This window comes from Anomaloglossus baeobatrachus, chromosome 6 (genome assembly GCF_048569485.1).
Source record: "Anomaloglossus baeobatrachus isolate aAnoBae1 chromosome 6, aAnoBae1.hap1, whole genome shotgun sequence".
In the NCBI taxonomy this organism is placed as follows: Eukaryota; Metazoa; Chordata; class Amphibia; order Anura; family Aromobatidae; genus Anomaloglossus; species Anomaloglossus baeobatrachus.
Window position 1 is genome coordinate 425,716,037 of NC_134358.1, and position 26,322 is coordinate 425,742,358.

The 26,322-nt window shown below is 41.0% G+C and overlaps 1 protein-coding gene across 4 annotated transcripts in view; it reads right to left on the reverse strand.

Annotated features, from left to right (window-relative positions):
- Nucleotides 1-26,322, reverse strand: part of ULK4 (unc-51 like kinase 4) — a 1,163,168-nt gene that overhangs the window by 334,554 nt on the left and 802,292 nt on the right. For all 4 annotated transcript variants that reach the window (XM_075315178.1, XM_075315180.1, XM_075315177.1 and 1 more), the window contains exons 33-34: nt 19,082-19,245; nt 13,565-13,663 (exon numbers count right to left, since the gene is read on the reverse strand). In XM_075315178.1, the coding sequence (XP_075171293.1) occupies nt 13,565-13,663; nt 19,082-19,245 (263 nt within the window). The remainder of the gene's footprint in view (nt 1-13,564; nt 13,664-19,081; nt 19,246-26,322) is intronic.

A 26,322-nucleotide genomic window follows, 5' to 3' on the forward strand; every position in this document is an offset into this window, starting at 1 on the left:
ACCCCTTCTAATTTCACGTTTCCCATAAAGCTTATACTCACCTTCCGTGCCAGTGCCGTTCCAGTGATGCCGCGGCTTGCGTTCCCAGGGCTCACGTGGGGTTGAGACATCAAGCAAGCTGCCGCATAAAATCAGTGCCGGCTTTGTCTCACTGCCTACAGTCCAAATAAGTTAAGGCTTTATAATTTTACGTGGGGGAAAAATGTGGAATCAGATTATGTTGTCCTAGTAGTGGACAACGCCTTTAAATCATAACTATTGACTCATGGCCAGTCAAACGTTATGAACACAAGATGGTGCACCAGGACCAAAGCATCGCCAAAAAAAGATGAAGTCGCCAGAGGGTATTAGACAGGGAACTTACATTTCTAGCACCACTCCAGCGCTGAGAAAAAGCCCAAATGCTGGAGTGCAGTTTTAAGCAAAGACTTGATTAGATTAACTAAAGTATATTTAAAAAGATTTCTCTTCTAACAGAAAAGTGAAGCTGTTAGCAGGTGTTGAAACCCCCTAATCTGTGTTAGGTCACTGTAATATAGATCAATTTCATCCAAATAATCCAGAAAAGAAAAAGATTGCACTCGTCCACTGTGCCGAAAATCCTCTTTATTCAAACAGGTGCAGGGCAAAAGGCAGAAGAGGAACTAGGTGCAGGCTCCTCACAAGGGACGACGGCCGTTTCGCGTTTGATTACGCTTCAACTGGTTCACCCAGGTGGACCAGTCGAAGCGTAATCAAACGCGAAACGGCCGTCGTCTCTTGTGAGGAGCCTGTACCTAGTTCCTCTCCTGCCTTTGACCCTGCACCTGTTTGAATAAAGAGGATTTTCGGGATCGCGGACGAGTGCAGTCTTTTTCCTTTCTGGATTATTTGGATTCATCCTTCTATGTGGACAAGCACCCCGGAGTCGGTGGATATCATACTTTGGAGCTAAACTCCTAGCAAACGTGCGGTACCGCAAGGCAATACCCAGTGGTGCGGGACTGTTCTTTATTATGATGCTATAGATCAATTTCATACCTTTGTTTTTCAATCCTTTATTCCATTTCAGAGTAATCACTTTTCCAAATTTTATTCAAATGATCTGCAAGTGCAGCAGGCTTGGTCCTGCACTTACAGCTCTCAGGCCTCTCTCCATGATTATATGACGCTCTGGACTAGTCAGGTCGTCACAGGGTTCTGCACAATCTTTCTCTCCCCGTGCAGGGCTTAATCCCCCATGGTTCTGGGTCCCCATCTGGCGGTACTGCCTCCACCAGCATCCACAAATTCTAGCTAAACCTCACACCACACCCTGTCAGGCACACCAGTTGGCTGCTAAGCTGGAATAAGGCCGCCCACCTAGGGGTCAGACAGGGAGGTGGGAGGTGACAAGTCAGTTGATTGGTAGCCCTCAAGCTCTGAGGAGCTCGGAGGAAGCTGGGAGTTGGAGCTCTGGCTGCTTAACTAGTGTTGGAGGACAGCTAGCAGACGCAGTTCAATAGCCAGGCTGGGACCAAAGGCATGTCGGGGTACATGGACCCTATGTCGGGGAGAAGCTTCAAGCAACCCGGCAATTAACTTGCGGAGGACAGGGACTATATGGACAGTTCCCATGAAGCTCAGAGATCGGGGGCACTAGCGCGACGAGGGGGATAGGGCTTTCCCAGCAAGCAGCCCACTGAAATCCCAAGCGTGAGCTCCTGAGAGCAAGCTCCTCTGCTACTCTTAGCAAGGAGTAGGGCCCGGAAAGCTCCAAGCTGACGGGCCAACTGAACACTCTAAAATACGGTGCCAGGAGGCAGGCCACATACCACCAGGCAGTACTGCAGGGGACGTGACCCAGATGAGCTCCCCAAGAGGGCAGCGGCACCCAGAGACTTGGTTTACTACGTTGTCAGCGTCTGCTTTCTTGCTAAGTGAGTACCTGATTAACCCCTGCAACCAGCGAGCCTGTGCTCCCCCTGCACCCGATACCACCATCCCGGGTCCCGGGGCCTTTCCCTTCACCCCGGGTACTCCCTATTACCACACACCATGGGTGGCATCACGAACTATTCATATCCCTTGTAAATACCTCCTTTCAAAAATGTACCCAGAATTTGAAAATCCCCTTTAAAGCTTGCTGGGAAAGTGTAAGACTCTGTTCAAGCTGCTAGTAGGGTTTGTTCATCAGTTCATTTTACATATAATCAGGATCTGTTATCATGGTCACAGTTCTGGTAAGTATGGAAAAGAGGTCAATTCTGTACTTTAATCATCTTCAGTGGTTATATTGAAAATATCAAAAAACATCAAGTCAGTGGACCCCAACTTGCGGGCCCAAGATGTGTAGCTTGCGGATGTACAGTATGCCAGATTGATACAATAGCACCAGGTCCAGGAAACAGTTATGAAGCCCAGGTCTCCAGATGGTGACTTTTTTTGTAGCCCTGAACGGAAGAACAGATCTGGATGAGCAAATTCTGACCTTGGTATAAAATAATACTAACAATCAGAGGAGGTGCTTGAAGTTGGATATGATATTTCGGTGGTAGCACTTGATGTGAGAGTACCAAAGGTAGGTATGGTTGGAACTCTCTGGATGTAAGCAAACTGCCTTGGTAGGTTTTGGCTGTTATTATACCATTAATGGGGCTCTGAATGTCACTACTGTAGGTGAAGGGGGAAAGTGGGAGCTTGATGTCACTACTCAGAGGACTTGACTCTGTATGTGTCTTGCAACCCTCTATCAGAGCTGAAATACGGCTCAAGGTAAGTAAGGTTAAAGACCACTAGTCTAAATTAAATTATTTAAAGGGTTCTTGGGTACTTTCATCCAAATTAATACATTGACAGTATCTTCAAAAAACGATTGTCAGTATAGAAGTGAACATATTGCTTCACCACTTCTGTTTAAGCAATTCATTTCTATGCAACAGCTATATAGCGGTAGTCACAGAGAAGGATGTCAACTACAGACTATAACCCTTGACAGCATTGATGGAAGCAGTATAGTTTTCTCTTACATCTAAAATTAGGGGTTAGCCCAGTCCCCTCCATATGTGGTTAGAGGCTGATGACATCAATCACTCATTTCGATTCAGCATGCCAGGTCACGGTCAAGGATAATATGTACAATCTATATACTGTATATAAAGCAGAAAGTCTGTGTGTGGTAGCACGTTGAATACATAACCACAGTTTTCATCGGATTTTAGTGAAATTTTGACTGGCCTATCTAATAGCAGACTAAAAATTCTGCAAACATTAAAACTTGAAATCTCCCCTCTTCATGAGATTTGGCTCCCCAATTTTAGGTTCTACAGAAATAAAGGTAAAAATGGGTATCCGTGTTTTGAATGCAAAACCACAGGTTTTGCCCACAGGATTTTAAAGAATTAAAGACACGGTGCCCAAAGATTGCTCTTAAAAGGGTAGCACTTATATAGTTGCTAAGGTGGGGCAACCTGATAACGCACTCTAAAGATTTATGTAATGATAGCAATGGCTGTCAACAACCAGTGCAGAAGAAACTGGAACCTTATTTATGAGAATTGCCTCACAGTGAGATCGTTCTGGTTGCCTATAGACAATGCAAAAAATGTAGCCTTAGCAAACGTAGCCAGCAATTTAACATATTTTTCGTAGGCGAAGATGCAAGTATTTTGCTAGTTTTCTATATGTTCTAGGTAATAAGGAACTGTTAACCAGAAAACTGCGATTCTGCTTTAAACCTTACATAGATCCTAAGTGATGTCAGTTGATAGATTTGCTGAAGCTTCTTCAGAGCCAATAGCCATTACCTAAGAAAAAAGCAGCCCTCAGAGCAGGATATTGCCTTCTAATGGGTAAATATTTCTTGATGCGGTATACAAAAAGACTTCACAAAGGTGTGAGACATCAGCGTATTTATATAATAACACAGATAAAACTGTCTTGTAGGCATAAGTACACGAAGTGCAGGAAAAAAAAACCTGCCACCGGGAAAGCTGCTATAAACTAATTAATGACCACACAATCTTTAAAGCAGAAATCAATTCAAAGACAAATGAGGCATGCTTAAATATTAAATAGCGTTGATTAGGCACCAAAACCCTATACTAATATGATTAAACCGAAGTGTTTCTTATAACAAAAAGAATAGAAAAGTAGGCCTTGTCCAGTTAAATGTTAAAGCCCCCATAGTCATTAAACTTTGTCCAGACTTTAAGCTGAAAATATAAGCTTCAACATGGAAAGCTTTTATGTGACTTTAGTGCTAATAATACAAGTCAGATGAAAGCAGATCAGTGGTAATAGCTTTCATTAACTAATAACACTAAAGTTCAGAGCTGTCAAGTTTCATGGTCTAATGAGTGAGACTTCAAGCCAATGTTGGAGCTTTAATTTCTTCAACAGAGTACGTGGAAATACACTGCTGTCTTAAATATTGATAAATGGCTTTGGGAAATGATCAACAAATGGATGACTACCCAGTGGGATGTGCCATATACGTCTGCTGCTTTCATAAGATTTGTACATATGATCTTCAATGTTCAAATTTTGGGATTTAAAGAAAACCTGTTTAATGACTGTCATTATATCTTAAAATATGTCATATAGCTAAAAGTGTCCACATACCTAAGGCCTGTTTCACACGTCAGTGAAAAACACAGAAGTTTTTCACTGATGTGTTAAAAGCACATATGTCCCTCCGTTTGCTGTGATTCATGGCACACATGGGTTCCACATGTGCTATCCGTGATCAGTGATCCGTGATAGCACATGAACGTATACTCATCTGTCCCAGCTCCTGCTGTCCATGGTGCTGAACTCTTTGGCTCTGTGTTTCCGGCCATCGCTGACCCCTGCTGCAGCTACTTCTGGGTCGCGGTGCCGCGCATAAATGCATATTTATGACAGTAAGCAGCCAGCCTGGAAGCAGCAGAGTGCAGCAGCTGAAGGCAGCGTTGCTGGAGAAGGTGAGTATAAAAAACTTTTTATTTTCAATGTACAGTACATGTTTTTCTGGTACGTGTTTCACGGATCACACCATAGTGTGGTCCATGGGACATCAGTGATGGCAGAAAAAAAATGGACACGCATGTACGCCACACGGAGGCACGGTCAGTGAAAAATCACTGATGTGAGCACAGACCCCTTGATTTTAATGGGTCTGCGTATGTCTGTGATTCTGGTATGTATAAAAACTGTCACGTACCAGAATCACTGACATGTGAAAGAGGCCTTAGATGGTGGTTGGCCTACGTTCATTTGGACCATATCTATTACATTTGTTTCCCACAAACACATGCATTTTTGGGTTGGCCATTATTAAAGCCTAGATTAGTCTAAAGTAGGGTTGGGGAACCTTTTTTTTACTGCCAGGGACCATTTGGATATTTATACCATCATTCGGAGGCCACACTAAATTATCAACTTGAAATTTATTCTGCGTTATATGGGCAAACATTTAGTTAACTCATGTCTAATGTAATGGCTGGTACTGCTTTTCTTTGGTGAGGCTGTGATGTTATGTAGTATTGATGTTGAGCTAATCTGCTTTTCCAGATTTGCATCAGTCTGGATTGCCGTCGACACTTTGCAATGAACTTTGAAAAGAACTCGCAGCAGTAAGTTCTGAACACAGATGTCTATTACAATATATGTCTCCTGACAGTGGGAAATTCACCACTGCTGAAGGAAAGTTTATAGAACTCAAGAAGTGTTATGTCTGAAGTATACATCACATAGGTAAAACCAAGACTGCTGTATATACATCACATAGAAAACACAGAGACTACTGTACATACATCACATAGGAGATGCCAAGGCTGAAACATATACATCATAGAAGAGGCTGGGGTATACACATCAGACGAGAGGCTGGGGCATATACAGTGCCTTGTGAAAGTATTCACTGCCTTGGCATTTTTCATGTTTTGCTACCTCAGAACCACAGTTTTTTTGAGGATTTGCATCAGTTAATGTGATAGAACATGCATACAACTTTGAACATTTGATGTTGTTTTTGTTGTGAAGCAAACAACAAATAGGACAAAATAACTGAAAACTTCAGTGCGCATAACTATTCACCCCCCTAAAGTTAATACTTTGGTAAAGATTCCTTTTGTGGCAATTACAGCTGCAAGTCGCTTTGGATAAGTCTCTCTGAGCTTTCCACATCTTACCACAGGGATTTTTGCCTATTCCTCAAGTCAAATCTGCTCCAGTACCTTCAAGTTAGATGAATTCTTCTGGTGAGCAGCCTAAAGGCCACGTCACACTAAGCAACATCGCTAGCAACATCGCAGCTAAGGAACGACGTTTGTGACGTAGCAGCGATGTTGCTAGTGATGTCGCTGTGTGTGACATCCAGCAACAACCTGGCCCCTGCTGTGAGGTCGCTGGTTGTTGCTGAATGTCCTGGACCATTTTTTAGTTGTTGCTCTCCCGCTGTGAAGCACAAGAGCAACAACTAAACTGTGCAACAGAGCAACAACTAAATGTGCAGGCAGCAGGAGCTGGCTTCTGCGGACGCTGGTAACCAATGTAAACATCGGGTAACCAAGAAGCCCTTCCCTTGGTTACCCAATATTTACCTTCGCTACCAGCGTCCGCCGCTCTCACACTGCCAACCCGTGTAGCGACGCTCCAGCGATCCCTGCCAGGTCAGGTTGCTGGTGGGATCGCTGGAGCGTAGCTTAGTGTGACATCTCAATAGCGACCTCCTAGCAACTTACCAGTGATCCCTATCAGGTTCTATCGTTGTTTGGATCGCTGGTACATTGTTTAGTGTAACTGGGCCTTAACTTCAAGTCTAACCACAGAATCTCAATTGCAGAGCACACTGACTCCACTCACAAAGTACCTCTTGACATTGGCACTTGCCAGCGTCATGCGTAATCCTTCCTTGCATGCGCCACAGTGTTCAATAGTGAATGCTGTATGCGTGTACATGCAATGTAAGGAGTAATTAAACACACAACCAGGTGCCAGCCCCAGGAGCTGCAATCCCTGGACAAATTATTATAAGACTATAAAGTTAAGTTTCACTATCTGACTAAGATCTAACACATTAGGTTTCTCCTCGGGGAGAGATACATGCCAGCATGAGGAGCCTTAAATGCCTTGCATGCTTCTCTCGGAAATTAAATATGCAAAATGCATCTTCAGAGAGGAAGAGGATTTGAGCTCTAGTGCCACCTATAGGAAGGAGCAATCCTAGCATTGCTACTTCCAATAGGTGGCACTAGAGTTCAAATCATCTTCATCTCTGAAGAACAATTTGCATACTAGCAGACTAAAATAGTGTTAAGGTTCATTTACACAAACCGACTTGTGGCATTTCCGATCAGCTACTTTTTTGTTGCTCGACGGTCAGTTAAAAGCCTGATTACACAGGCAGACTGCTATTACCAATCTGCAATGGATACCATTGTTCTTCGCAGTACGAGTCCTGTCTTTACAGGACAACGCGCTGCCGAGAAAGATGAATGATCTTTTGAGCAGCACAAAAAATATTTTTCACCAGAAGACCTAGCATTTTGTTTGGTTGTTGGGTTTAGTTGCCTGTTAAACTGTATGATTATCGGAAAACAAGCATTTCTAGGAACACTCATGATAATTTTGCAGTGTAAATGGACCCTTAAGACAGATTTCAAACTGTGATTCTGAACTAAAGAATAACTTACAGTAAGTTAACTAAATGTAAAATCCCAGACTACGCTTAAGCCCCTATTCACATTAAACTAATGGTGGCTGAATCTGCTAATATTGATGGCTTCAGCCACAGTCTAATGTATATGAGGGCCCATGACGATTGTAAAAGGAGTTAAAGGGAACCTGTCCTGTAAAAAAATGCTATTAGCCTGCATATCATGTGTTAGTGTGCAAGTTAATAGCATTCTGAAACCATATAGCTTCTGCACTGGTAGCCCCACTGTTAGGAGGAAATTAACTTTATTTTTCCCTGCAGCCTCGGGCTTTTAGCCATAGGGGTGGGGCGACAGTGGCTTCAATCACTGTTCAGTATACAATGAACAGTGGCTGTAACTACACCCCAGCACTAACAGTCGGCTCAGCATTGACGCATGGATGGACCTGTCAACATGAAAATTCAGTGCAATCTGCAAGCACCATATTATAGAGCTGGGGAGCAGAGCAGACTAAAATATATTTTTTTGGGAAAAGATTCTGTATAACTGATGTGTTAATCTCCTAATCATCTGTGGGATTTTCAATGACTAACAGCTTTCTTTGTATAAGTGTGCATACAGAGGTAGTTATCGATCACTCACAGAACTGCCAACTGGACAAACAGTCCCAGAAAAAGTAGAGGTTTAAGTGATTAACTCACTGGTATACCGAATCTATTGCTTTAAAACTATAAATTAGGTTTATGAGGTCCGCCTGCTCTATTACATGGTGCCTGAATATTGAACTGCATTTTTATGTTGACATATGCCCTTTAAATGTAGTCATTTGTGGGATGTGCTGGAAAAACAAGTCAGATCCATTAAGCTTAAGGATGTAAAGTATTGGCTGATAAAATCTTGATGCCAGATAACAGAGGACACCTTCATAGGTTTTATGAAGTCCATGCCTCGACAGTTCAGGGCTATTTTGGCGGCATGAACAGCATCTATAAGATAAATGCAAATGGTTTCTATGTTACGGCTGATCGGTGTATATCAATTAAAACGTAGCTTAAATTTTGCTTTAAGGCATTACTTCAGTTCAAGTCCACTAGTATTTTCTAATGCGAAGCAGTCGTAGCACCTCAAATTTTTTCCATGTCCAATTCATTTGTCACCGTACTGGACCTTTGATTAATTTAAACTAGTGATGGGAAGAGCTAAAGGCTGTGAGCTCTAATCTATTTGTTACAGCACTGTCTGCACTAGTTCTGTGCCACGCGGTGATTTGTCTGATAAACACGACCATTTGCTGAATTCTGAACATACCTTGTGTATATCTGACAATGTCAAGTTTTCCTGTCCTCTATATCCTGGCTATAAGAAGTAAATCCAGGATATATAATTTACAGTTTTTAGAAGGAAGTCACAGATACATTATAGAGCATGCATTGTTAATACATGACACCCGATAGTTAAAATAAGAGCACACAAAATAATAGCGGGAGCGTGCTTACATTCTACAGAAAAAATTGGAAGGAGACAGTAGGTTAGGAAGGGGGGGGATGCAGCAGCTCCAATGCTGGTGAGGTGGGTTGTTGCAGGCTGTAAGCTTTCTTAAATAGATGTGTTCAGGTTTTGCCTTAAACTTCGATTATGGTGGATGATCAGACATGTTAACGCACAGAATTCCAAAGGATGGGGGATATTCAAAAGAAGTCTTGGAGGCGATTGGGTGAGGAACGTATAAGTGTGGAGGAGAGTAGGAGGTCTTGGGAGAACCAGATATTACGTGTTGGAATATATCGGGAGATTAGTTCGAAGATGTACAGACAAGACAGATTATGGATGACTTTGCTTTGTAGGTCAATGCTAGTAATTGGATCTGTTGAGCAATTGGGAGCTAATGAAGAGGAGTAGTGAGAAGAGAGGTAGATTAGTCAGGAAAAAGAGTTGACAGACTGAAGAGGTACGAGAGTTTTAGGAAGGAGGCCACAGAGGAGGATGTTGGAGTAGTTAAGGCGGGAAATGATGAGGGCATGTACTAATAATTTAGTACATTGAGGGTTGAGGAAAGGACAGATTCTGGAAACATTTTGAGCTGGAGGTGGCAAGAGCCTGTATCTGCAGTTTGAAAAACAGGGCAGAGTCAACGGTTACTCCAAGGCAGTGGACTTTAGGTTAAGGGGAAAGCGGGGTTGCTTTTTGTGATCAACAGATTGGGTAGGTGAGATAGAGGACAGATGAGGAGTTCAGTTTTGTCCACATTGAGCTTTAGAAATCATGATGAGAAGGAGGATATGATTTTTGGCACTCTGGCATTCTGGACAGCAGAGACGTAACATCTAGACCAGCAAGGTAGATCTGAGTGTCATCAGCATATAGGTGGTACTGAAAGCCATGGGACTTTATCAGTTGTCCCAGGCCAAAAGGTATGAATCAGATGAGTAGAGGTCCCAAGACCCCAGCCTATTCTTATCCACCGCTCTATTCACATGGGGAATTCAAGACACCCTATTCTGCAGGCTAATGGGGGTCTCAGCAGCTTTATCAAAATTGATATAACTGTTCATACCTCTTTAGTAAACAGGGGAAATTTGGTTACAACGATGCACAACTTGAAAAACACTTTAAAACAAAAGTATTTTATTTAGTTTTGGATGACACACTAAAGTAAAGATTTAGGAGAAACTAGCGTCCACATCCATTGTATCTGTATCTAACAATCCTGCTTGTCCACCATAACATTAGAAAACACCGTCCGTAGTTCGGTATTCTACTGAATATTTACTAAGATATACTTCTGAGACAGTAATGTGCATTGGCCATGTTCATGTAAAAAAAGAAAGGCTCTGGCTTGGAAATCACCTTTGTCCCAAGGTGGGTTACAGTAGATTAAGCTGAAAGCAAGTACATTTATGTCATCACAATGGGTGAAAAACACTTTAATTCAGGAATACAGCTAAATCGCCAAAATCACAACAAAGCAAGGTGATTAAGAATGACATTTTTAAAAGGTCACCTATGCTGAATTTAAACTATCCATTTTGTAAAAACATTAAATAAAAATAAGAAAATGAACATTTTAATGAGAGGTGACTTGACATGAGGGAAAAATGAGTAATACACATAATTAAGAAAGGAGATTTATGTATAATCACTTTGTTTTGGGAAACATTTGGACAAGTGAAAAAAGGACATTAAAATATCAACTAATTGCTTTTAGTTTAAAATTGTGGCACTTGTATATAGTAATGAAGCCAACTAATTTAAACCCACCAAAATGCTAAAAAAAAACCTCAACCATTTAAGACATGATATTTACAAAAGACCCATTTTTATATTTCTACCCCAAGTGAGCATTAGTTAAAAAACAAATAGGTAAAAATTCTCAATGTATAATGAAGTTTACTTGGTACTGTAAAAAAAAATAGAAAGCAGCATAAAAAAAATCATACTGAATGGAATTATAATACACACCACAGTAAATGTCAACCATTTAAACATCATTATGACATTGTAATTATTAGCAAATCAATTATTTCTTATTATCTTATTTGCAGTTGGATTCTTGTTTTTCTTTACAGAACAAAAATCACTTGCATAGAGATAGGGTGTGATCCATTAAAGGGAATCTGTCAGCATACTTTTGCTATGTAATCTATAGACAGTGTGCTGCAGGGGTTAACACAGAGACTTCAGCCATGCTTCACTTATCACACTGTGTGCAGTTGTTTATCTGCAATGTTTGCTTGTGCTTCAGAATATTATCATTGCTGAACTACTGTAGGTCAGCTAGAGTTCAGCTAGTCCAGCACTCCCCAAACTGTGATTAGTACCTCCCCATTTACAGACATTGTATATAGAGAGGTTTGTGTGGGCAGGGGCAGCTTACTCAGTTCTGCTACATGCGAAATATAAAATCTCTGTCAGAATGGCTGCATCCAGTAATCCAACTGATACATCGTTCGATTCATGGTTTCTTTTCCTACATTATGCTGCTCTCAGATGAGGCAGCAAGAAGCAGTCGACAGATTCCCTTTAAGACTGGTGTTGTGCAAGCCAGTATTAAAGAGAATCTGTCACCAGGCTTTTGCTTGCTAATCTGAGAGCAGAATGATGTAGGAACACAGATCCCAATTACAGTGCTATTTCAATAACTTGAGATTATCACCAAACTACTAGTAAAAGTGCTGCCAGATAGTCCAACCACATGCCCACCATCAGCTTTCTGCCTATGCACAGTGTACAAAGAAAGCTGTCAATCAGTGCTGTGGGTGGGGTTATACAGAACTCAGCATTAAGAGAACCAATAGATCTGCAGCAGATAAAATAGTTTTTACTCAAAACTGCAGCCAAGTAAGTGACACATCGCGGGAATTAGAGTCACTGTCTTTAGATCATGTGGCTCTCAGATGGGGTAGGAAAAACGTGGTGACATTACCTTTAATGAAGGGACTACTCGAGTTATAATCACCTAATTTATTAAGAGACTATGTTGATAAATTTGCTGAGAAAACATTGCCACACCTCTTCTCAACTCTGCCCACATTGGCGTTGCTGGCAGGGACTGATGTAAAAATGTCAAGAAGAGCTACATTTTTGGGCAACATCGAGTAGCACAAAATGTAGCAACAGTTAATGTTGTTTTAAGCCAGAATCCCGGGTTTAACACTTTGTTGAATTTGGCCTATTGGTTTTAATGATAACAGCCACCACTAGTGGGAGTTTTTTACACACAATGTTTATATTAAAGGGATCCTAATAGAAGCTTCATTAACTTTAAATACTTACATAGGACCATTACATTCCACAGCGCTTTACAGACATTGACATCACTATCCCAATTGAGGCTCACAATCTAAATTTCCTAAGAATGTCTGAAATGTTGTAGGAAACCGGAGTACCAGGAAAAAAAACACGCATGGTCAGCTTGATAGAGACAAGCTATGTTTTACTTTCCTGTAGTATTTAAGAGAAACTACAGGTATAGAATTAACCAGGTAAGCTGGTAGGTGTCCACTGTGCAAGTCCCCTATGGGGTGTAAAGGAATGTTTGTTTATGTGTAGACGTGCACCTATGTCAATGGGCATCCTTCCCCTTGAAAAAGTCCTGCTTGTGATCTTAGATCTGTTATTGTTTTACAGACTACCATAGACAAGCTAATGAGCTTGTCTATACTTGAAGCCATTTGTAAGATGATGGTTGGAGATTTTTTAACAATGCTTCTGCATCAATCTAAGTCCCATATATAAGTCTTTAAGAAGCATATTCTCACGTCGATCTGACATTGGCGTGTGGATAATAGTCACAGCACGCTGGGAGTCCAACCATCCATTGCCCAGAAAGTATCGTGAACATGTTCATTCTAATTGAAAGCACAGATGCAACTTATTTACTTGGCTTCAGGTGATAACCTTGGAAACTTTACTGCCCTGTGTGCATTGGAACCTTTCCACACTCGGGGGACAGGATGACGGCACGTCCTTATTTAAAGAGGTTGTCTTGGACTTTAATGTTGATGGCCTATCCTCAGGATAGGTCATCAAAGTCTGATAGGTGGGAGTGCAACACTTGGCTCCCCCACTGATTAGCTGACGGAGCTGTGCAGCTCTGTAACCGAGTAGTTTGTAAGCCGGCGGCACCAGGAACAGTTTATTGGCAAGGATGTTGGTTGTCACACTCCCACAGACATTGATGACCTCTTCTGAGGATAGACGTCAATGTTAAAGTCCTGGACAACCCCTTTAAAGCTCATAGTCTCCTCATCTGCAAGTGACTTAGTTTAGTAATAAACATCTACTTTTTAAAATTGCAGCAAAACAGATCCATGTTTTAACAAAAATTTAGCACAAACCATGATTGACCAGCAAAATTTTAAATTGCCCTAAATAAACAAACATTTTTACCCTAGTTTTATCACATTACTGCACGTTCGGGAAAACAGCTATAGGGTTTGGTAAAGTTTGTGATTAGAACAACTTACCAGCTGAACAAGTAAACTGATCAAATCTGTCAGAGGTTTATTCACAATCAGAAGTTCCTCGGCTGTGTGAGTGTCTCCACCTTGCCCAGTCTTCTGAGCCTAGAAATAAAAAGTATATTTCTGGAATTGCTGTCATGTTTTCAGCATGTTGAGAACATTCACACTGAATATTTTGGAGGAGAGACGTGTAAAGCAAAATGTGTCATAAGTAATTTTCACCTGCTAATAAAAAAAAAATATATAGGACACATAAAAAAGGTTCAATGTGTAAATCACACATAGATAGGATGATTTACGCAAAGTGAAACCAGTAACTCTGTGATGTTTTGGATTCAATTTAGTATGTCTTCATTTATACTGCAAATGGACAAATGAGCTAAAAATCTGAACAGACGTCTTATCCATAATTCTGTTCAGTATCGCTTCTTAAAGGGATAGTCGCACATCACAATTGCTTAATTGTACCTTGATTTTTACAAAATTGCTGAAAAAAATGCAACATGATCGTGATTGTGTGAATAAATCCTAGTACATTTTTATAAGCACAAGAGTTGCTCTAGTACAGTGATACGCTGCAACCGCTCATGTCACTGTTTTTGTAGTGTCGTGCGGTGTTCTGCGTTGCACTTGCTGAGTGTCATGGTGGCATCGGACTCTGTGCACGCTGCAGAGTCCGACAAACTGCCTGGGATTCTTTATGCCCATTTCACACATCCGGCATTTTGCCGGATCCGGCACACATGCAGTACAGTACATTCATTTACAGTGGAAGCGCGACACCATGTGGTTGTGTGCTTCATGCACAACTGCATTTGTCTGCATGGTGTCGCGCTTCCTCTGTAAATGAATGTACTGTACTGCATGCGTGCCGGATCCGGCATCTGGCGAAATGCCAGATGTGTGAAACGGGCCTTAGTTGCACAGCCTGTTATGGGCGTCGCCTGGTTCTGGCTACAGTGATCTACAGGTAAGCGGCACTTAATTTCTGCAGGTCTGTGATCAGCTGCTGGGAGCTCAGGCTCCTGATCACCATTTCCAGTCTTTATAAGGTTCCTTGGAGTTTGAGGTTTCTAGAATCTAATTGCCGGTGAGTTCGTCATTCTCTGCAATATTTGGTACACTGGCGGGGTTATGGTCCAGAGGAGATGACTTGGGTATCAGTGCCAGATATCCATGCAGAGCGCTTGGTTAGGGCCTTTCATCGCTGCCATCCTGAGAAGCCGGGGTTGGTGGTCTTTGAGGGTCCTGAGGCCTCTTATAGAAGGAGAGGTACTGTAGTGCAGTGTTCTGCATTGCACTCGCTGGGTGTCATGGTGGTGTCGGACTCTGTTCCCACCGCAGAGTCCAACAAACTGCCTGGGATTCTTTAATTGCACAGCGTGTCATGGGCATTGGCTGGTTCTGGCTTCACTGCTCTCCAGTACAGTGGGAGTTAATTTCTCCTAGCCTGTGATCAGCTGCTGGAAGCTAAGGCTCCTGATCACCAGCTCCAGTCTTTATAAGGTTCTGGATTCTGGGGCTGTGTGCCAGATATGGCTTTTTGTTTCCTCAATTCCAGTAGTTATCCAGTTCAATGGTGATCTTCAGTTGCAGTACTGTTTGCTGTGTGAGTTCTCCAGTTGTGCATTTATTTCCTACCCCTTTTGCTTTGCTCCCCAGTTCACATACTGTCCCTATTTTGTGTTTGAGCGCAGTGTGCACAGGTTTTCGTTTACCCTAGTCTGTGCCTATTTGTGGGGTTTTCTTTACCACTCCCTGGGTGGGGGTGGAGTAGTATCAGGGACCAGACAGGAGACAGGGTCACGCTGGAGGCTCGAACCTAGCTACCATAGAGCGTAACCTTTGAGATAAGGGACGGCGCAAGAGCCCAAGTTTTAGGATCAGCCTAAGAGCCCCTGTTCCATCATTACATACCTCGTGAAAAGTAGTGGAAAAAGATCCCCACCTGAACGTGAAAATCAAAGAACACACACTATATATTTCCTGATTGGTAATAGGGTCAAAAATAGTTTTTACTGATGTTACTTAGCACTTCCCCCTCCACCCTTTCCTATAGGCTGTGGTCAGATCACGTTTTTGCCTAACATTTCTTAGGCTCCTGACATAAAAGCTAAACTTATTTATTGGACTCTGTTGCCAGACCAAAGATAAATGTGTGTCCTATTGGCATCTGTCTGGTAAGAATATATCAGAATACAGCAAAAAAGTATAAAACAGTGCAACATACTATGCTATTCTGTATCACAAAGTCCAGAAAAAATACAAACATTAAAAGCTTATGATTTTAAGCATTTAAACTAGAGATGAGCGGATCAATTCGTACAACCATGTTTCAAGTCGGTGCTATTTGGGCATGGACAGGAGCTTCGTGAATTTACTGATCTTCCAGGATTCTCCAAATCCAGTACTTGATTTGCTGGCCTGGTGTGAGATCATCTGTGTGGCATAAAGGTGACGTCTCACCAGCCTATCTAATCATAAGCTGAGTCTGGGAGGAAACTCATGCAGCTGCGCTCCACGTTGAGATAGCACTGACTTGGACCGTGGTTGCGTAAAGCGATAAGCTCATCTCTAATTGAAACCTATGGCTGACGGATACCACTGTACAGAATTCTTTACATGCTTATGTTCAATGCATAGGTCCTGATCTTCTCAATATATTTTTATGATGTATCCATCAAATGAATGCCAAGTTGGTCCCTAGTTGACGGATATGTTAAACGGATATCTATTAGTGTCCATACCAACAAAGACTATCAATGGTATCTGTTTAATAGCCAATCATAAAAAACACGCACAATATACTTGATACTTTTATCCCATATTAGTCTATGGGTGATGGATGGCCCAATTAGCCATTCATCACCATCCCTGATAAAAATTTACTGTAGGTCAGGCACTTTTCCCGGCATACAGATTAACTGAAAGCCAAAGACACAAATGTGAACATGGCATTACTGTCACGCTGCTGTCTCACTTGCCTTCTCAGCGCTGTCCTACTCATTGCGTGCACCGTTCTGCTTTTCCTACTGTCAGATCGTTTTGTGAGTTGTTCCTGGGAACACATCCGGCACTGCTGCATCCTCCTGTTGCTGGAGAGTCTCCACCTGGCTGTAGTAAGGTGTGGCCTGGCTCTAAAGGAATATAATCACCGGCTCCTGCAAATGTTGCTGCACTGGCCTATACCCTTTCAGTAGTGGGTTTATAAATCCATTCTTCCCTCTAATCAATGCCTGATGTTATGTCTGACTCAGTTCACCTCTGGTGTTCTGTCTGCTAGCATCCCAATTTTGTCCCACCTGCTATCGACCCACCGCTCCTGACCCGCCTTGTATTCTGAACCTGTGATTCCTGCCCTGACCTCGGATTGCCTGACTAAATCTCTACCTATGCCCTTCATGCCTAGCATGCATGCCATGATCTGTTGGTCAGCTGCTGCAGACCCAAGAACTGCCCTGAGAGCGGTATGAATACCAGGTAGTTGCTTAGTTACACCCCTCCAGGGAAAGCCCGGCCTCTGGCACAGTGGGTCCACACCAACTAGCAATACAGTAGGCTTAGGCCACGGACCCCAATGACACACCCATGAGCGGTGGTATGAGTCCATGGCTGTTTCTGCATTCAGCTGTGGGCTGAAGGATGACTCCTGTAGTCTGGCGGCTTCTTGTACCTCTATCTTTGGTCTGTAGCTTCTGGTCTCTCCAGAATCCTATCTGCTTCATGGCCTTGTCTTTTGGACCTTCTACCAGTGTCCATCTGTGGTTTCCGGACCAACTTCTTGGCTGTGTGCGGCTTCTGTGGTTATTAGACTTACCTCTTTACTCAGGAGATTCATTTTCTTATTTTCTTCCTGCCTGTGGTTTCCTGTTTGTGATTTCCTGTTTACTGTTGTCTGAAATTCTGCATTCTGCCTGTGGTCATCAGCAACCAGTCTGTGCTCCTGCCCATTTTGAAGGGTCTTTCTGTCTCAAGAAGGAATTGTTTTAAGGGGGTACTGTCACACGATGCCTCACATGCCTTCTGAGCACTGTCCTATTCACTGCATGGAACACTTTGCTCTTCCTGGTATTAGATCGCCATGTGCGGTGCTCCTGGCAACACATGCTGGAGAGTCTACACCCAGCTGTAGTAAGGTGTGGTCAGACACTGCAGTAATATAATCACCTGCCTTCTGCAAGGTTTGTTGCACTGGCCTATACCCTTTCAGTAGTAGATTTATAAAATAGCTCCTGCCTCTACCCCTTGCTGATCTTAGGTCTTGTCTCAGTTTTGTCTCCCCTGCTATCGACCCGGCTAGTGTACCCATATATCCTTACCTGTCTGCCTATGACTAGCCTTGTATGCTGAACCTGTGCTGCCTGCTCTAACCTCAGATTGCCTGACTGCGTATCTGCCTGTGCCCTCAGTACCTCGCTGCTTGCTCTGACCTATTGATCAACTGCTGCAGACCCATGGACTGCTGTGAAAGTGGTACCTGGTGACTACCTGGAGCCCATCCTATCCTCAGCATCAGATGCACTAGTGTAGTTGCTTAGTTAGGCCCCTCCAGGGTAAGCACGGCCTGTGGCGCATTGGGTCCATACCCACCAGCTTAACCATTACACATACAGGACAAAAAAGTAAAACTCTGTTTAATGAGTAAGAAATGTGACTATCTCTGACGTAGTTGACCCCTGGAAATTTCTGCAAGTAAAATATAAATTGCTAAAACATTGAACAATAACATGATGTCTTATTTATCTAATTACATCTAATTACTGAAAGAAAAAAAATGTATACAAAATACATTTCCTTTAGAGAAAACTATACTGTTACAACTGTCTTTTTTCAGCTGTTTTCTTATAGTCTTATTGAATGTATATAAAGTAAATTCTAACAGAAAACAAAAGGACTAATAGAGGATGATTTAAAAAATAAGTGGGCAAAATGATAGCCTCGGTTTTTATAGCTAAGAGAACAAAATACAAATATATTAACATGAAAAGACACACTTTCAAAGTCTCAGCTATACAACACAAAAATACAAAGTGATTTCCAGTGCTGGCACGACAGCTGTCTAGGCAGTTGTCCAGTTTTGTCCAGACGTATGCCAGCATATCCTCAGATATCAGTGATATATTGTCTTAGGTCGTTTAGGTTCTGTGGTTGAAAGGGCAGATACATTGAGCACTTCAGGTAGCCCCACAGAAAGAAGTTGCAGGGTGATAGAGCTGATGAATGTGCATACCAGCGCAATATTGGTGAATCGAGCTGAGACAACACAATGCATCACTGCAACAGTGGAGTCCAGATCCATGGATATCCTGGCATGCTTCTGGAAAGATCTGTACTACCGCCTAGACATCTGCCATGCCACCAATGGAAATCACTTTGTAATTTTGTATTCTATAGATAAAACTTGTGTCTTTTCGTATAAATAAGTTGGTGCTATGTTCTTTTGGCTATAATTTTGCAGTTTTCTCTTTTAATCAGCCTGTGTACTAAATATACTTATCTATAGCATGCACTTTTCCATACCTGAATGACCACTCGGACTACATTAGATGTGGATTTTAGAATACAATGCAGAACATCAAGCAGTGAAAGTAGCTGGGCATTGGCAGCTTTCAGCCGGCTCTTGTCATCATCCAGGTACAACGCTGCTGTTTCCACAATCAAGTTTGAAACATGATGGACCAACCCTGCATATATAAAACATACATTACCATGTTAAAAAAAGCCAATATGCCAATTAATAATATCCAAAAGCAAAGTTATTCACAGAAAAGGTATCAAATCCCTAAAACATCACATAATAAAAGCAGCCGTACTTACATATACAAAAACATAATACTAATGCACTGCAGGATGCAGCAGGACCCCATTAAATATAGCAAAGTTTCCTTCACATTTACGACAAATGTTACTATTCCAAACAAATAATGTTTCATTCCAGTCACATCTACAAAAATTCTTAGCATTTACGGTACTAATACCTTAAATATTTTTATAATACCTTATTATAAAAAGACAGCCCCTTCTCTTTTACAGCCTCTTTTATAGTGCATGAAAACATAATGAGGCAGTTAAACAGCCCCCTTTATACACAATACTGGTGAAGAGTAGAGATGAGCGGACCTGTGGAAGTTTAGTTCGGCGAGTTCATCCGGACTTTAGATAAAGCTCAGTTTGGGACTTGGACTTGACCTGAACCCCAATGGAAGTGACTAATTGGGCAGTTGGGGTCTCCACCCACATGCAGCCAGCCATAAACAGATCACTTCTGGGGAGGGTGGGCGAGGTTTTTCTATTTTTTTGTACACACTACATCTGATCATGCTGTTGTTACCCCCAGTGCAAGCCGATCAAACACTGCAAGTGGCTTGCACTGGGCTGAGCACCGAGCGTACTCGAGCACAGCGATGCTCACAGAAGTGGTTTGCATAAGTAAAGCACCCGAACTCTAAACGGAAGTCTGTTATTTTTGTAAAGTCTGTGTTCGGTACCTTACACCTAACACCATACTTCACTCATCATCTCCAGTCAAGAGCTGACAGAGTAAGCTCTATGATGAACCCCAGCCAAAAGTTTAGAACCACTGACAATTGGGTGTAAATGAGTAAGTTGTAAAGATTTTAATTTTAGAGAGGCATAAAAATATTATCTAGCTGGACAAACCCTTAAAAGCACATTTACTATTCATAAGCTGACTTTTTATGCCACTTCAACAGAAGCTATATAGTTTAATAATTTGTTCCTGTCAGAGAAAGATTAACACACTAAGGGCCTTTAAATTCACTTTTATTTTTTTTACAATTATGTTCTTCTAATTCTCTATTATGTCTTCTGTTCTAGTATAAAATTACTATAAACTGAATAAAAATATCTAGATATATCCAACAAAAGGCAGAAAAAGGCAGCACCCACCAAAGTTGAAAAAGTGGTTCTTTAATCTTTTTCCTTTTGCTTTTACATATAGTAGGACGGGTACATTGGGGATCTGTTCATTAAAGATAAAGACCTAACAGATCTAGCAAAAAATGGGCCCCTAATATCATATAGAAGGAGTGTTAATTTGGGTGACATTTTAATTATCTCTCCAGGAATGGAGACAAACTCTAGCACAGCGCCACCTATTGGAAGTAGGACATATTAGTCAGAAACCGCGAGACAAAAAACTTGGCTGGAACAATACAGAACTTCAGGAAATTTCAGGTGTGGGAATTGCCCATACTGTGTGCAGCATCATGTAGGGAATACAATAGAAATTGGTAAAAAAAATCTTTATAATCAATGACTTCATTTCTTGTGAAACCAAGTTTTGGGTCTACGTAATTCTCTATCCATATAAGAGGTTTTACAGAGGAAAAACTATAAGACCTCTATAAGTGAGGTTCAGAGAGCACTAGTAATCTATTGTTTCAGGGATAGGCTCACCCCGACTCATAAAACATGTTAGAGAAAGCCATAATGGCAATCCTGATTGTTTAACTTTTGCAGGTTTATTAAGGGTTAATCCTAGCCCGACAGAAGGTGATACTCATCGACACTTGTTACAAAAAGAATCCAGGCTCATACTAGATGAATGGCATGAATGATAAAAACGACCTTGCAGTTTTCGTATAAAGTACTGAATATTAAATGCCCTTGAGATGTGTTTAATCCCATTTAATATATATGACTTTTTCTACCTTTACGGTATAATTTTGGTTGATTACCTTGGACTTTGTCTATTTGATGATTTGAAGTCACTATGTAACGTATTTTCCGCATGTTCTTTAATTAAGAGCGGATCTGACGTCCATTATCACAGGACCTGTGGAAGCACAAGCTGTGCGAAACAACCCGTCGTCGGCCGACGTCCTAGACTCCCTCACCTCCCCCCAATGTACTCATCCTCACATATGTAAAAGCAAAAGGAAAAAAATTAAATAACCGCTTTTTCAACTCCGATGAGTGCTGCCTTCTTCTGACTTTTGTTGGATATATCTATATAGATTTTTTGATTGGGATGTGCACCAAGATCATTAAGCTTTTACTACAGCATTTTTCAAAGGAGATTCAGTGGTGCCCGGTTTTTCTCTTCCACTACTTACCCATAAAAATATGTAGACAACAGGGAAATAGTTGTTTCTTACTAAATTAAAATGTTAACCCTAATGACCATGAACTCAACGCTATCAACAGAAGAATGTTCACAGAAGGAGGGATCAGTCGGGTATTGCATACTAGACTGGATCAACAAACCACTCTGCATGCACTATGGGTGCACTAACACTGGCTGACTATCACGAAACAGTTACCACGAACACTTATTTATAATTGTGCAGTGTAAGCTCTCTGAAATCACCTGACAATTGAGCAAAATGCTTATTGGCAAGGTAAAATGATTTTTGAAGTTTTATAAAAAAATCTTATTCTCGGCAGCACATGGTCTTGTATAAACAACACATGTGCTGCAAAGAACAATGACAGTCTATTCAAACAGAATGTTCTTTTACTGATCATTTTGTGTGCATTAGAGGCACGGTTGGAATATCTATACAGGTTAATTAACAATACAGATCGGCAGTCATTTAACGCCGAGAGTCAAATAGTGTAAACGCAAAGGTTTGCGCACAAAGCCAGACACAAAAGCCCCAAGGGGACAAAGTACAGGTCATTATAAGCAGGCTATGGAAACAGGAAACAGTAAACTATAGAATGTCAGGAACTGAAATAACCCAAACTACTGAGCCCCAGGAGCATAAGAGATTTCATCACTTATCAATCAATTTGAAAAAAATAAAAATAAATGAATTTGAAACAAAAAACTAGAAATAAAAAATGCAATGCATTCACAACTGAAGATGAACAGCGCGCTTAGCATTTCTGCTATGCCGGGGAAATTCCGGACACGATAAAATCTTGTCTATACATTGCGCATAACAACCATCCAAAGCCGATGGTAGGAAACTGTGCACAGGTATAGAGATAGCGAAGGATGACAAAACAAACTACTAAAATCTACATCGCTCATATTCCACATAATAAGTGACTGATTGTTAATAATTAATGGCATCACATATTAACCATATTTCCCAGACATTTACATAAAACGTGGCTTGCTTAGAGTACACTTTTGAGAACATTGGTATTGACTATGGGAGTCTCATATTTTGCACTCAGGCAAATAAATGAGTTTTATTTTTCAGAATGAAATATTTATATAGTGAGAACAGATTTCTAAAAATGTTATCTGAAGAAGGGTTAATTTCATTATAGAAGAATTTACTTGTGTTTGTTTGCTAAGCTAAATGAAACTCTGATATGACTAAAAATAGCACAACCATCAATTTGCATAAGAAATCTTTCCTTCCATATCACTTCAGTGGAGTATATCCAGCTGTTCTATATTTTGCAGAATTTATAATCTACATACTTTTTTGCCCACCTCCCTTAAAAGAAAATAAGGAATTTAATGTTCTTATTTAGTCTGACAAGAATAGAGCTTGTGAGGCTATGTCAAGCAATAGTCTTGGGCGCCAAGAAGAGCATTTCAAAATAGAGCTATAGTCTTGCAACTCCGGAAGACTGTTTCACAATGGAGTCATAGCCTTGTACCCCTAGAAGAGGGTTTTACAATGAAGTTATTGTCTTGTACCCCTAGAAGAGAGTTTCACAACAGAGTTACAGTCTTCTACCACTAAAAAAGGGTTTCACAATAGAGTCTTGTATTCCTATAAGAGGGTTTCACAATGGAGTAAGTCTTGTGGTCCTAGAAGAGCGTTTCACAATGGACTCATAGTCTTGTACCCCTAGAAGAGGGTTTCACAATGAAGTAATAGTCTTATACTCCTAAAATAGGGTTTCACAATAGTCAGTCTTGTACCCCTAGAAAAGAGTTTCACAATGGAGCCATAGTCTTTGACCCCTAAAAGAGAGTTTCCCAATAGAGCCATAATCCTGTTCAATTCGAAGAGGGTTTCGCAATATAGAGATAGGCTTGTAGTGGCACTCATGAAGTAAGGTTAAAGGCTGCCACTTAGGACAAGGCTAATTGATTGACACTTTACTGTAATATGATACTTTGCTTTCATTACCAGTGTTAAATGCTCTACTTTATGTGGATTCTGCAGATGCTTGGCTCCACCTACTTGACAGATTACTCTGAAAACATACATGGATGCTGACTGAAATCCTTACATTTCTGTCACTAAAAAGAGTTGCATGTTCTCTGAGAGTAACACTCCACCAACTACATTGCCTGAAGCTCCTTGGACCATTAGCACTCTACATACTCAGAGATTCATTCTCTTCCATTGCAACACTGTTCCTAGTTATAATGTTTTAGCTTGTGGTATGATCCTAGAGGGTGTTTCCGAGGATCCAGCAAGTCAGGTAGGAAATTCTGTTTGAAGTTTCTCTTACTTGTAAGCAAACCTTGGCATAGCACCTAACTCCTTAGCAAGGTACAGAGCTTTGCAGTAGTACATCTAGTCCTTAGCACCACTAGTTACATCTCTCCAGGACAATAACTTTAAATAGTTGTTCCAGTACAGACAGTTTCATCTCATTTGGAGAGGCCAACAAATATGTACAGATTGTGAATTGAAGATTCTTCTACGGCCCCCCACCCCGTGTCAGCTGGATGCTATATAATCTTTTTCTCATACGGCTGTATCATAGGATGAGCAATAGAAAACAGTGCTGTCAATTACTTGACAAAAGCTTAGGTATTAGTATTGGCATTGGTTAGGTATTGGGCCTGACTCTATGAGCCCTTTCTAAAAACTTTGAAAAATAATAAACACTTAAAAGCAAAGTAATATTTACAAAATGTATTATGGAAAATATCTATTGCAGATGTGGTCATCTGTAGCAGTTACGCTAGTAAATACTATGCGATAGTAAGAGTAGGTTTAGCCAAAAACAAAATCCATACAAGTCATTTTTCTTAGGCATAAGGCGCAAACAAGTGAGTGCTGTAAGGAATAATGTGTAAGCAAGGGAATCAAGTTTCTTTGGAGTAAAAAAAAGAACACTTGTGTGGAGTTGTGTGCCAAATGTAGCACCTGATGTGCACCATTTAGTTAAATGTGGCCCAATTTGGCTAGTTTACATCAAGCTGTAAATTCACACACCCGGAGACATTACGGATAAATCTCCCCCATGTATTATTATAGTTGAAAATAAAATATCCTGGAGTTTAATAAACTTACTCTACAGTGCCTAAGCTGTACTTACCAATTACATGCAAATCACTTCTATTATGTAAAAAAAAAATCACTGTGGATATGCATTCTAACATTTCTAATTGAATCTTTTCTCATATATAAGCAATTAGAATTGTATTTTGTGCACCGAAAAGTAACTGTCAGTATTTCGCTTACATTTGCTTGATACAATTAAGGTGGATTTTACGAGTTGTGCTATTTTGGCTTTTTCTAAGCTTGAACTTTACTCGTGCTGATTATAATTGACTGAAACAAAAGGAACTTTGTATAAACCAGTTTATCCAAGTGTTTTCATAAAAGACGACTTACGTGAAATAAAAATTACATAGTACTAATGCCTAAAATGTTATTTCTCAAACAGCATATTTAAGGGCAGAGCATAAATTACATAGGTTTTCACTAAATACATCCTAGTGCTATTATTATTGGTACATTGATCAAAATATATATATATTTATTGCAAAGTCAGGAAAAAGAATCAAGCCCCAGAAGTATATGATTCCTAAGTGCACAAAAGCAACACTGCAAAGTTTTGTGATAGGAGGCCGTACAGGGCACATGTACAGGGCACATGTACTACTGCCAATCACTTCACTGGCTTCCCATTGCCCAACGACTCCAGTTCAAAACACTAACCATGACATACAAAGCCACCCACAACCTGTCTCCTCCCTTCATCTGTGACCTAGTCTCCCGGTACTTACCTACACGTAACCTCCGATCCTCACAAGATCTCCTTCTCTACTCCCCTCTCATCTCCTCTTCCCACCATCGCATCCAAGATTTTGCTCGTGCCTCCCCCATACTCTGGAATGCTCTGCCACAATACATCAGACTCTCGCCTACCTTGCCAAGCCTCAAAAGGAACCTGAAGACCCACCTCTTCCGACAAGCCTACAACCTGCCATAACCCTCAGTCTGATACAGCGCCGCACAATCAACTCTACCCTCACCTACTGTATCCTCACCTATCCCCTATAGACTGTGAGTCCTCGCGGGCAGGGACCTCTCTCCTCCCGTACCTGTCTGTGTCTTGTACTGTTTATGATTATTGTACTTGTCCCTATTATGTATACCCCTTTCACATGTAAAGCGCCATGGAATTGATGGCGCTATAATAATAAATAATAATAATACTTTTACCTCCACATGGTGCTTTATTAGTTTATGGAATTTTTGTATTTTGTAGTTTCATATAGATTTACACAAGAAAAAACTCATACATACACAAAGTACAGAATGGCGCCATAGAGGACTATTTTGCTTTGGACGACTTAAAGGTTGTAGGGTTGTAATACAGTCTACTGTAGCATGTGAGCGCTAAACGTGAAATAACCAGGATACAGTATATTATGTTAGCAAGTGAGTGATTTGAAAGGATTGCATTGAATTGTAACACAAGAGTAAAACGTGAATAAACCATCACAGTTGAGGCTTACCAATAGACATTGAAAGGAGAAAGGATTATTTGTATTTGTGATCACGTAAAAAATATTCTAACCTTTTAATAATCTGTTTTTAATTTTTGTTGTCACAAAACAAATGGATTGGAAAGAATGTTCT